Raw genomic sequence first — 13,170 nt, 5'->3', positions numbered from 1 at the left:
GTTGTTGTAATTTTTGTTGATAATATCTCTGATATCTTTCACAGATTAAGAGCCTTCTTGGGACAAAGGTAGAATGGCTTTATTATATTCTGCAGGCATTCAATTCTGGTGATTTAGTTCGATATCAAGAATTATGCCGGGTGCATAGTGCTGCTCTAAGGGCTCAACCGGCACTAGTTCAAAATGAGCAGAAATTGTTGGAAAAGATTAACATTCTCTGCTTGATGGAGATCATTTTCAGGTACAAATGTGTTCAGATTTTCATGATTTTCACTTTGTGTAGATGAACGTGAAAACTATTTATTTTATTCCCAGTGCCAACTCACACGGGTTCTGTTCATTTGCAGTCGGCCTTCAGAAGATCGAACTATACCCTTGAGTGTCATTGCAGATCGTACTAGACTTTCTATAGAGGATGTGGAGCATCTCCTAATGAAGAGCCTATCTGTAAGTTCTATCAAAAGCTCTAGAAAAATAAAATGAAATAAAATAGAAGTTTATATTGTTTTCTTCACAACTATACAATTTAGCACTGTTTCAACTTATTTATGTGGGTGAATGTAATTAACTCAAATTTTTTTTCCTGTTTAATTAAAATTTTTTATGAACTTTCCTGATTACCCTATTTTCAGTAGCTACCGGTTGGTTTGTATTATATTGTAGTACTTGTTTAAGTGACATTTAACCATAATGTCAATATTTTAGCCGAGTTGATGTCGTGTCGCTAGAAGAATTGTGTTGTGTTGTTATTTACTTTGTAAACCTTGTGTCTAATGTTGTCACTTGAACTCTTGGAGTGACTTGCGTGACTTGGCTGCTTAAACATTTTCAAAAGTGCTCTTGATGCTCGATTTAATTTGAGGCATACATATGTAAAGGGCTTGTATTGCTGTCTGCTATACCTATGTAGCTGGTCAAAGTGTAAGTTGTCGTCTTTGACACACTATTGTTTCGAAATTAAAATTAGTTCTATAACTTTCTGGTTTTTGAATGGAAGGAACTGTTTAGTTATCTATGTTGGAAACTCGAGCAGGAAATTGGAATGGAATATACCTTCATTTTTAAAATGAACATGACGTTCTCATGCGACTCACATTTTGTGATTGTTTTGATTATTCTAGAAAATAAGAAGTTAAAAAGATGTACAATCAATGCTAGATAGGTGAACTTGACAAGTTTTTTGTACATTTTGAATGAGAGGATCCTTATCTTATAGGAATTGCTGAGATTGTCCTAGATCATACTTGAGAGGGTAATTTCATTTTGGAATTTTATTATTTTCACTTTCTTTTTCCTTTGTTCTTTCGTTTACCTTATTCTTCTATGGAAGCGGGCATTATCTTGCACAAACTATATGCTGTCTGCTGATTGAATTCAAGAATGTGATGTGGCAATTGGCTGTAGGTCTGAAAAAAGTATTATGCTCCTTTATTGATAATGTTTGCATTTAAGGCGTATAGGTCTCTGTTGTGTCCTTTGGTTTTTCTGCGTCTTTTTGGTTGATCCATGTTTATATCTTTGTCTCTCAGATGGGGGTCGAGGGTGTTTGATTTATCAAGAAAAGGAGATATGAGGGGTGCTTTGTCTAATGTTTTGTTTTGGTTGTCTTTTCATGTGTGTCTGTTATCTTTTGTCTTGGTTATCAGTTTCTTCATAAGTTGTTGAAGTTTGTCGTTTGTTAATTTTCTTGTAAGCACCGAGTGCTTTTCTCCCCTCCGGGGTTGAGATTCTGTAAACACCGATCGGGAAAAAAAACTATGGATTGTGCTCTGGTTCCACAGGACTGTTATTTGTCCATGCTTTGTTCCTTAACTGGATTTTTCTTCTTTTTCTTCCCCTTTATATATTCATACGTAGGTCAGGCAACAGTTCAAATTTTGAAGTGCTTTTGTTTGCAATGCTTATGATGCTGGGAAAAAAATATTTATTGCAGGTTCATCTAATTGAGGGTATAATTGATCAAGTTGATGGCACAGTTCATGTTTCCTGGGTGCAACCAAGGGTTCTGGGTATTCAACAGATCAAATCCTTACGTGATCGACTGGACAGTTGGACGGGGAAAGTACACACTGCATTGTTGTCCATCGAGGCAGAAACACCTGACTTAATTGGATCGTGATTTTTCTTTGCTTGTTTTCTGCCAATTGTAAGAATTTCTTAAGTTAAAGGGAAGACATGGTGAGGGGACAAAACGAGAGACTTCCAACTCACATGGGAATTATAGCCGAGTATATGTGCTTCATTTGGTTTTATCTGCTGCTTTTGAATGAATGCTGGAGAGAACAGACCCTTGTACTCCACTTAGAAATTGTTGGTTCTATGGTTTCATGCATAGACACATCGGATTCAGTTGGAAGCAGGCTATTTTTATGCTTTAGAGTGATGATACTACTATGTACCTGGAATTTTTATTAGATACGGCCATTTTAATTCACTTTCACAAGTTCCTTTTTCTGCCGACCATTCCTTCTATTGCCAAAAACAATCATCTATTGCTTTAATAATGCCCGAAGTGCTATTAAAGATTAAACTGCATTTATCTGAATTAATAGCTGTGTTTTAGTTGTAAATTCTATAATGTAACAATCATTTCTTGGTGGGGCATAGTTGCGTTTAATGCATAGTATCTCGGATAATCAGCTTCGAAGCCTTGACAAAAGAAAAAAAAGAAACCTACTTTTCATAGTGAATGAATGAACTTATCATTTGGGTAGCTTCGTTTTGAATAAATAAGGTGGAATTGATTTTGTGGGGAAAACTTGACCAGCTTATCCAAATTTCAGAAGATTGGATTCATGGATTGAACTGATTTGATTGATCTCTAATAAAATGAAATTTCAGAGTTAAGATAAACGAAAGTAAGTTGTAATCCAAATTAGTGGTATAGAATGTAGAAGATCCAAGAGCAACTACATGAGTTAGCAATTGGTGCATTAATTGAGAAGGTGAGACTACACATAAGAGGTGTCAGACAAGTGGGTGGGAACTACCAAATGAAAATAAACACATTGGTGTCATAGAGAAATGCCTGAGTTTCTGCAAGTTACTACATCATTTCATGATGGCACATTTAATGTCACATGGACATGGTAAAGTCTCATGAAAGAGGAATCATATGGAAAGGACAGGCATGCTGGGGACTGGCACGTGTTACACACATGACAAGTCAGTCATAAATTTGCCAGAATTCTTCATCACCAAGTGCTCCTACAATGCTCAGTACAAATTTGAGGTTACAACTTACAATGCCGTGTTTTTTAGTACTAGCAAGTTTAAATAATAATAAAAAAGTCATAGGGATATTTCAGCTTATAGTATGTATTCTCGTAATATAGATTTTTAGAAAACAAATACTAGGTAATCGACATCTTTCTTAATTAAGTTAACACTAACTAATTTTTATATTTTTTACTAAAAATATTGACCCCTAATTTTTCCTAATAGTATTTGTCTAATTTGGTGTGAGGAAGTAGGAATCACGACTATTTTCATTTCTAAAACTTGAATATTGAAAAATGGATAAATTAACTTATCTCTTGACCAATCCGATGACACAACATATTGTTGTCATAAAATAAAAAACATTTATAAATTTATAAACTCTTTCATTATGGTGACTTATTTTCGTTCTCCTTTTCCCCTTCTTTTGTGAGGCTCTTAGTTGTTTACTCGATATGTAAAAGAGAGGCATATGGATTCTGTAAAGTTTCAATTTCACTTTAGAGAGTAAAGTGTGATCTCTCATCATTTATTTTATAGGTGAGACCAAAAATAAATATGAGAGAGAAATCATTACTTTATCCTCTAAAGTACAAATTTAAAATTTAGAGGATCCAAATTCAAAAAGGATTTATTCACTTATTTGCATAAAGTTAATGATAGCATATAAATTTTTATAATACAAAGATATTTCTTTAACAATTAATTAATCTCTTACATGCCAACACTTAGTTCAGCTGATTCAGTAGCTATTTCTATATATAGAATCTTCAGGTTAGATCTTGCATATTAAAAAAAATAATGTAATAAAATTAGAAAGGTTAAAAATAAATAAAATCTATAGAAATTTTAATTTTGTGTCAGTCATTTCTCCTGAAAATGTCATAAGACTTTCACTTATTGTATACCATGGTGATAATTTCATGTGAAGTAATTTTACATTGCAAAGGAATCTAAGTGGGGCAAAATATCTGCTTCATGCAAGCAACAATAATTGCTTAATTTTTTCGTACACTTCAGACTCTTTTTGGATCGGTTCAATCGTGAAGCAAAAAGTGTGTACTATATCTTATCTTATCAATGCTTTCATATGCAACTATCAAACACAGAAGTTCCCCCTTAATTAATTTGTAATTGCCCACCTCTTGGGTTCATCTTGTTCTGATTAACATTCATATTTGACTCTAGAACACTATTAGAACAAAAACTTCAATTAAACAAATACTCCCTCTGTTTTATTAAATTCATTTACTATGCATAATATATAATTTATTGTAACCCAAGCAAATTCCAAGTAGTTGTGGAATCTACGTCACTACATGAGGAACATTTATTGACTTTTGAAAAATAAACCATATAGATGAAACATTCTCCTAGCATTCAAAATAATATTTATGTTAATTTGACTTGGATAACTACTCTCTTTGAATGGATAAAATCCCGAGAGATCTAAAATCCCTTCGGGACCTCGGGTCAAGTTAGGGTTGGCAATGGGTAGGGTAGAGTACCCTAATCCTACCCGCGGGTTGAAAATTTTATTAAAACTCTATTCTATCTTATTCGCGGGTTGAGAATCTTTACCCTAACTCTACCCGCATCCTAAAATTCTAAACCCTATCCTATCCGCAGAAATATCAAATTTTTTCAAAGTAAATATAAAATTTAATCATTTCGAATTTTATACATATTAATAACATAAAAAATAAAAAAACTAATGCTCTAAATTACTAAATTAACTAACTATTTTTAGTAGTTATTCACTTATTGTAAGTCATTACATAAGAGATGTTGTGGGTTCAACTCTCACTTTCTTCACTATATATCTAATTTTTATAAAATATGTGTTATATATACCCTACCTTATCCGCAGCGGGTCAGATAGCCTAGCCCTAGATCAAGTTGAATTAATCTTATTCTAAGACCCAAATACTAGCATAAAATCTCGCATTGTCCAAAATTAAAAGTCTGATGACCCTTATAAATATAAAACAATCCTTATTTCTTAAACTAACTTTTGGAATAAATTAAACTCACTTAATTTCTAATATTAGATCTAAATTAAAAATTGTAATTAGATACCCTAAGTTAGGTCCAATTAATTTTTAATATCCAGTGCATTTCACCCTAGAATACAACTACTCGAGTTTTACCAAATCAGAAATAATTTTGTTTGCTTTTTTTTTTTTAAAGTTTCTTTTTACTTTCCATTATTCCGGTTTTCCTGTCCCTACTATTTATTATTATTACACTGGAGTAAAAATTGATCCCTTCAAAAAGCTCGGGAACCAATGCACAGGCTCCTCCACATGCAAAATGGAATGCATACATGCAGATACACGACAAAGGCTTCAGAGGTTGGAAAGAACCCTACCAAAAATCATCAATAACTTTTAACTTACATCTTTCAGATTTCACAGAATAACATAAATGCTAGAGAAAACACAAGCTACATTATATTTTCTCCACACCCCCTAAATCTTTTTTCCTCTTCTCTTCCCTTCCCCAATTTTTCCATGTACCTCCAAAAGGGCAAATATGTATATATCAGTTAAGGACCACAAAAGTTTAGGCATGTCCGCCACCGTCCATTTTTACTCTTGCCTGGGATAAGGAGAGGAGCTTATGTCTGTACTGTAAAATGAGTCCTCTGGTGGACCATAGTAGTTTTCTTCTTTTTCCTCATCCCATTTGAGGACCTCTCTTATGTACTTGAATGCTTCATCGACTGTTGCTCTGTCCCTTGCCCTTGCTTGCGCCACGAAAAGTTTCTTACCCGTGAGAGATGCATAAAGGTCCTTGAATTTCATGGCAACATAGAAGTATGCTTGATGTGCAAGTGACTGGTTGTTGTGATGTGCATGGACAGGACAAAAATCATTAAACCACTCGCAACAGGCATTGAGGGACACTTTACCTATCTTGTCCTCAAAGATATCATACTTGTTTAGGACAAGGACAAATGGGGTGTCTCGGAAGCAAGGGTGCCGCACCATGGTCTCGAAAAGCTCCTTGCTTTGCATCATCTTGTTTTGGAGAAGGGTTCCACTGCCACCATTGTCTGGGGTGAGACATAATTGGTCGTAGTCGCTTAGGGAGACGCAGAAGACCACTGCCCGAACATCCTCGAACATTTCGACCCACTTGCAGCCCTCATTCATACCCTTGGCATTGACCCTTATGAGTTGGTACCTGAGACATCAAAAGACAAGTTATATACCTTTCCGGGTTTATATGCATCTTTATTTTTTATATGCATAAGTTATGTAATGTAAATTGATGCTAAAAATTTCTAGTTTGTTGCAAGAGCAAAAGCACCATGACAGAGAAAGTGACATAGTTCAAGTACACTGGAAACTTTTGCACTCATTAAAAAAACACTTTCTAAGTTCAAACAGAAATGAATATAGCTTATGTATATACTTGGTTTGAGGAGGCAACTGCGCATCCAGGTTTTCTGAATACATTTCTGGCCGCTGGCTACGGTCATCAAGTGAAAATTCCATGAAAGCTAAACCATTTCCTTGAGTGACCCCTTCTGCAGAGAGTATGTCTCTTTCGGAAGGTTCGTATTCATTGCTAGATATCTCTACAGCCTGTAAGAAACAAGAACATTATTATCTAGTTCTGTGTGAATATCATTTATTTCTCTAAAGTGGTAAATGCAAAATAACAACTTTCAAGCAAATGATACATAGCAATTAGACTGCCTACAACATCTAGAAAGCTTAATAATAAAAAAGAATGAAGATACAAAAATAGCTGATTCAAGAAAGACCATAGTCTCAAGTTTCCAGTGGTTACAAAGAAAGATCAACAGTCTGATTGGTCCTAGAAAAAAAATTAGAAAGGTATAAAATGGATTAATCAAATATGAGTAAGGTATCTGTATACAAGTCTAGCACATAATATTTGGCAGAGATATCACATTGAGATTAGCAGGTGATGTCTCTTAATTGTAAAAACTTGCCACATATTTGACCAACTGGAAAAAAAAAAAAGCAACACCTCTGCTCAGAATAACAAAAAGAACAATGAAAAATGGCAGCAACAAAAGTTGATGGGTTGGTAAAGCATATCGATTGGAATGCATGCTATTTTAACCAAATAAAAGGACATAATTTCATGGATAAGTTGTGGAGCAATACCCGGTTTAAGAAGTACTCTGCAACTTCTGGAAGAAAGTGAAGCTCATCCTTTCTTTTGAATGTTTCTTGTATCGCTGGGTCTTTCCAAACTTCTTCAACCAACGGTGCATATTCACGTGTGGCTGCAGGGAAGAATGCATCTAAATCCCCAGTGGCTATAATATCCAGGAGCCAGTCAGAGAAATGCTTCAGCCTTGGATTGAGGGAATATATGCATTCATTTGTATTGCTTGCTTCACCATTATTACCTGAATAAAGATCGTATTTATTCCTTTTTTGTATAAAATGAAATCAATCTAGGATTTGATTAAATGAAATCAAGATATAATTTTTTCAACTTGATAATAGTTGTTCATACATTGAGTTACTCTGTTTCTTATTAAATGTCTTCAGCTAGCTATCCAGTAAACATGTCAAAACTTCAATAGAAATTACCACATCATGAAATATTACCTGGTTCTGTAGTTTCACCAGGAGAACCTTGTCCACTCATTCTAGAAATAGCCTCTTCCTCAAAGCGCTCTCTTCCATCAAGCAAAATGCTAAGATATTTATACATGTTACTCTGGATCATCAGTTTAACATCTTGCAGCTCTTCGGCAGTAAATTTGTTCCCATACAAAAACTTTGCCTGCTCAGCAATTACAAGAGTACCACAAAATAAGAATCATGTCACATGAGAACGAGCAAAAAATATAACAAAAAACTACTCATGACTACTATTCTAAGCCAATATTATCTTATCAGTAATTTTACAAATATCTGAAATGATTTTGTTTAAACACTTGCATATACTAACTAGGGCCCAAAAGGGTCGCTCTTCTAATGCCATTCCAAACAACTCAGATGCTTATACCAAAGAAGTGATTCCCACGTCTAAACATTTTGCAATAGAAACCATACCTGCTTAAATATGGTGCTAGTTCCAGATCCTTGAATTCCAAGAAGCAGCAGCTTCTGAACTCTCTTCTGCTCCAGATAATTGGGAACTGTAGTATAATTACTAGTCTCATCTCTTTGCCCATGTGGCTGTCCATGGGGAAAAGGCAGAGAAAACAGGGCACAAACAAATCTTGTTGATGCCTGTTAAAGAAAAAGGAAACACCTCCATTAATATTATACATCCTTGAATGATTCCAAGATGTTTGAATCTAGAAATGTTCAGGTGAATACCTTTTCCCAAATGTTTCCTCTGATATTATTTTGTCCTTCCTCCTCATAGCGACCATCATCATAAACCCAAAAGTGTGTATCACGTGGACACTGCACATTTGCCAGCTGAAAATTCAAAAAATCAAGTTATTCTGTTTGTTTCAATAATATCATCAGGCAGATTATTCAATAAACCAGATCACTAAACAAAAAACTATAGGGTGATTCAGGAAATTTCACTATTATCCTCTTAGAATGCTTGTAATAATGTTAGTATCATCCAAAAAGATGTAGGTGCATCCATTAGTATCTTTCCTTGGTTATTATCAAAAGATATTTCATCATTTTGTCAAAATCTTCTGAGCCAAAATCAAACTAGTTGCAGCTTTAATATGTCAAACACAAATTTTGTAAACAAATATAGAAAGCTCACCTTGAGGACCCTCAGTTCAAGCTTTGTAATCTCTCGACCATTGATGTAAACCTCAGTATTTCCATTACTAGCATCCAAACTAAGTTTCCCAGTGAAATTCAAGTTTGAACTTATGATTCTGTCAGGCTTTTCACCTTCCTATTAAACAGATACGGACCAAAGTTAAAAGGCCAGTTTCTGGTAGCAAATGGAAATATAGAATTTTATAAGTTTAACCACATGAATTTTAAAATAAAAACTTTTAGTATCAAGCCAAAATTGAAACAGTAAAGTTCTCAGTAATAGAGCACAAATAATCACCTTCCCCCATAGACCAGATTCTTTGTCATACCAGTATCTACCAGGCTTCAGTTTACGTGGAGGCAAGGGACATCCAAGTAACTCTGCCATCTCATCATCCTTCAGGGGGAACCCATTGACAATCAACTGCTCCGGCCGAAGCTGATTAGCAGAACATTCTTTCTCTGCTTTCATAATTTGTTTCACTTCAAGAGGACTTAACAGTCTAGACAATACCCTTGAATGTTTACCCAATTTCAGACGCTTCGATTCATCAATTGCCTCACCAATGCATGTTACACACTTGCGCCCTTCCGGCATTGAACCCATCGCCCTGAGCACACAATTGCTGCAATACTTGGCATTACAAACTAGGCAAGACTCCTTGGTTTCCCACTTCCCTTTTCCACACCTATAACAAACTCTTATTTTCTTCTTCTTTTTCCTTTCTTTTATAACCCCAACATATTCTGGATAAACTGGCTTCACAACCTCCACCTCTTTCCTCTCAGATCTTTCAACAGTACTAAAAGTGACAACATGTGCCCTCTTCGGTTCGTTAGTGACTTGCTTAGGAGGATTGTTTGGAGGGTTATGAACTGAAGCAGGTGAAACCGAAGGCGAGGCGGAAGAAAGATCAGGGTTTTGTAAGACAGACACCACAGATTCTGAGCTTCCTGACAACCTTGGACTATGACTAGGAGAACCTGTTACTCCGGCGATTCTAGACACCGGCAGAGGGATTGGTTCAATCACCGTAGAGCCAGCTTGAGCAACCGATCTTTGTGATCCGGAGAGTGGTACAGCAGTAGGAATTGCTCTTGACTTTACATCAACAGGCTCGACTCTTGGTACCTCATATGAGACTGGTGGACCTTTATACTCCATAGCTATGGAGTAGTCAAGATTAGAGCCATCATCAGGTACAGAAGCACCAGGTGGAAGCATCTTCTTAACCAATTCCCTCCAACTCTCTCCCTTATTTTGATCCATACTTTTGCAATCTCTATTCACAACCCTTGAATTTACAAGTTCTTCTTCATGAATGATAAAGTATATATACTTATATGTCAACTTCTCTACAGAATATCAACTTCCAAAATGCTTGTAACCAAGTGGAAACCGGCACATCAAAGAATAGGGATGCACCTAGAAACAGAAAAACCTTGAATAAATTTCTTTTTCTTTTTTTGAATTAGAATAAGAATACCATATAGAAGAGGCTTGCATAGTTGAATCAGTCAGTTATCAACCAGCCGTCATCAAACGTTGAAACTTTAAAAAGCCTTCATAGTTGAATGCATTCCTTCATATATTTATTTATTTTCAAAAGAAAAATGGAATGAGAGAAAAGTAAACCAAACCCAACTAAACCAAAATCAAAATGAGATGAGACTAAATTCAAGTCACGTTATCCAACTAAAAACAGCACAGAAAACACATGAAAAAAAAAAACTAGATGCAGTCAAAACCAGGTAGACAAACGTTAAGTTATATCCTTTTTAAAACTAAAAAGAACAAAAAAAAAAAATCAATTTTTGCAACTTGTAAAACATGAAGAAGCAAGAATAGTCCTAAATATTGCTCCTGAGTGTTGAAAATCTCATTAGTCAAACCAGTTGCTAATAAATTATACCCCCAGAAAAAAAAAGACCCGAACGGTAGAATTTTCAGCTAAGAATAATTACATAGAGAACCCCCCAAAACAACAAATCTTAATTAAATAAAACAAAATAGACATCACTTTCAACTTTATGGTGAGAGAAAGGAGGTGGAGAGGGTGGGAGGGAAAGGTTTAGAGAGAGAAAGGAAGGTAAAAGGGAGTGAGGGAGTGAGTGAGTGTGAGAATGAATGTACCTGAGAAAAAGGAGACAGAATGAAAGCGAATCTGATCTTTTAAAATTACAAGGTGGTGTTGCCTTTTGAGTTTGGAAAGAAGAAGCAAAAGAACAAATGTTTCTCGAAAACCCACCACCATAAAACCATTGATGTTGCAAAGAAGAAGAAGGAGAAGAAGGAGAGAGTGAAAGTGAAAGTGAAAGGTGAAAAATATAATCAATGGAAGGAGTAAAGAGAGGAAAAGAGAGAGAAAGTGGGTTTTAGGTGATGGGTCCCACTAAGCTCCCCATTGCTATATGGTGCTTGAACTCACACTCAACTCAACTCGACTCAACTCAACTCGTTGTTGTGTTGACCGTTGAGCTTCTTCTTCGTTTTGGGTCTGGTTCTGTGATTGTGAGAATGGTGTAGTTTTGTGTTATGCTGTGATGTGTTTGATGAAATGTCGAAGAGAAAGAAAGTAGAAAAATAGTGGGGAGAAGCAACAACAACATTCGCCACGCGCCCACTCTCCATTATTACAATTGATTCTTATTATTATCTTTTTAAGCTTAATTGCGCTTTCTACTTTCTACTTTCTACTTTTTATTTTATATTATTACCATTTTTCCCGTGCTTATCCTATTCCTATTTCTATTATTATTATTATTATTATTATTAAAAATTAAAAATTATATGTTACAGAATTATTATTATTATTAGAAATTTAGGAATATATGTTTAAATAATAGTTATAAAATCTTCTTATTTTATTTTTTTTTACTAATATCTTTAAGAAACTTTTTTGTTTAATTTTAATTTTTTATTAGCATAAAGTTTATGTAAGTTAGTATTCATTATCCGGTTTCTAATAAAAATAGAATATGACTATAGTTTCTACAAAAATATAAAGTTATTTATTAATTACTTGTGAGGATAATCTTATCAAGCTTAAAATATCAAAGTCGTGTTCTAGTACAAGAAATCATCTACTAAATATGCTAATCGTATATTGTATATATTAAATTACTCTTCCATCATCTTAGTTCAGGATAATAATAAAGAAGTCTTGTGACCCACAAATTTAACTTAATAAAATACATAAATTCAATTACAATTTTAGTTTTTATTATTTTACTTTTATCTTATCTTTAGTTGTTCTTATCTTATCTTTATTTACTTTTATCTTTCATAAGACAATACTTTATATATATTTAATTTTATCCTCATAGTTTACAACACACTTCAGTACAATTCAATCAATCAACAATCAATAAAAATTTATTTCTTTATTTTTTTCTATTCTTTCATAATTTTATCAGTATTTAAACGTAAATATAACAACGTGCTTGAATTTCAATTGTATGTAAGTAAATTTATAGAATAATACTTGTTTTTAGATAAAGGTAGTAATTTATAGTTTGTATAGCTCAAAATAACATATTTTAATAAAATGTTAATTCTACCTTATATATAAAAGAAAAAATAATTTTGCCATTGTAATAAAGAAACTTAATTTAAAAATTAGATTTAGCTAAAATTTAATGGATTTTAAATATCAGTCATTTAAAACTACAATAGTGCAATGTGAAATTCTAGAACCTTTGTTTTGCGTAGATAATTCTATAGCCCTTTGAAATCATGGCAGTAAATATATATTACTTTTGGAAACTAACAAAAAAAAGGTTAACATAGTTTTTTGCAAAAGAAATAAACTACATCTTACATTAATTATATATATATATATTAGACAACGCGGATTCTATTTAGAAAATTTAAAATAAAAGTTATTTTTACAGTTAAGATTTAAGAAATAAGGATTTGGCTTTAAATTTAATTGCAATCAGACACCAAAAAAAAATTTAACTGCAATCATGCATACTCTAACAAAAGCGAAACATGATTATTTGATCACATAATGACCTTGTTTGGCGTGGGATTTAAACTTTTCCTCAAACTTTTTCGAGTTAACTAATTAAGTATCTGATATCTTTAAGAAATAACTACAAATTTCTCACAGAATAAAGTTGGCTTATGGGAAAAAAAATCTTAGCTTATTATTATACATATTGAATAAAGTAGGTGTTATATATATATATATATTTTTTGGTGACTTCTTTTTTC

General features: G+C 33.7%; 2 protein-coding genes across 3 annotated transcripts in view; one reads left to right on the top strand and one right to left on the bottom strand.

Moving 5' to 3' along the window:
• LOC107642371 (26S proteasome non-ATPase regulatory subunit 13 homolog B) overlaps positions 1-2,458 on the top strand; it is a 5,895-nt gene extending 3,437 nt beyond the window's left edge. Inside the window, exons 4-6 of one of the 2 annotated variants that reach the window (XM_016345703.2) lie at positions 45-241; positions 348-447; positions 1,934-2,458. In XM_016345703.2, coding sequence (XP_016201189.1) covers positions 45-241; positions 348-447; positions 1,934-2,119 — 483 coding nt within the window. In that variant the 3' untranslated portion in view covers positions 2,120-2,458. Of the gene's footprint in view, positions 1-44; positions 242-347; positions 448-1,529; positions 1,853-1,933 lie in introns of those variants that run through there. The other variant, XM_021122769.1, reaches the window with a different exon arrangement.
• On the bottom strand, positions 5,567-11,597 carry LOC107642370 (extra-large guanine nucleotide-binding protein 3). Its single transcript, XM_016345702.2, has 9 exons — positions 11,086-11,597; positions 9,250-10,377; positions 8,950-9,087; positions 8,538-8,642; positions 8,268-8,447; positions 7,818-7,995; positions 7,365-7,612; positions 6,640-6,812; positions 5,567-6,408 (listed from the first exon to the last, which is right to left on the bottom strand). Exons 2-9 carry the CDS (start codon positions 10,219-10,221, stop codon positions 5,811-5,813), a joined length of 2,592 nt encoding a protein of 863 aa, XP_016201188.1. The 5' UTR covers positions 10,222-10,377; positions 11,086-11,597; the 3' UTR covers positions 5,567-5,810.

This window comes from Arachis ipaensis, chromosome B05, assembly GCF_000816755.2.
Source record: "Arachis ipaensis cultivar K30076 chromosome B05, Araip1.1, whole genome shotgun sequence".
Lineage (NCBI taxonomy): Eukaryota > Viridiplantae > Streptophyta > Magnoliopsida > Fabales > Fabaceae > Arachis > Arachis ipaensis.
The sequence above is the reverse complement of the archived record's forward strand: the minus strand, read 5'-3'. Positions and strand labels throughout refer to the sequence as shown.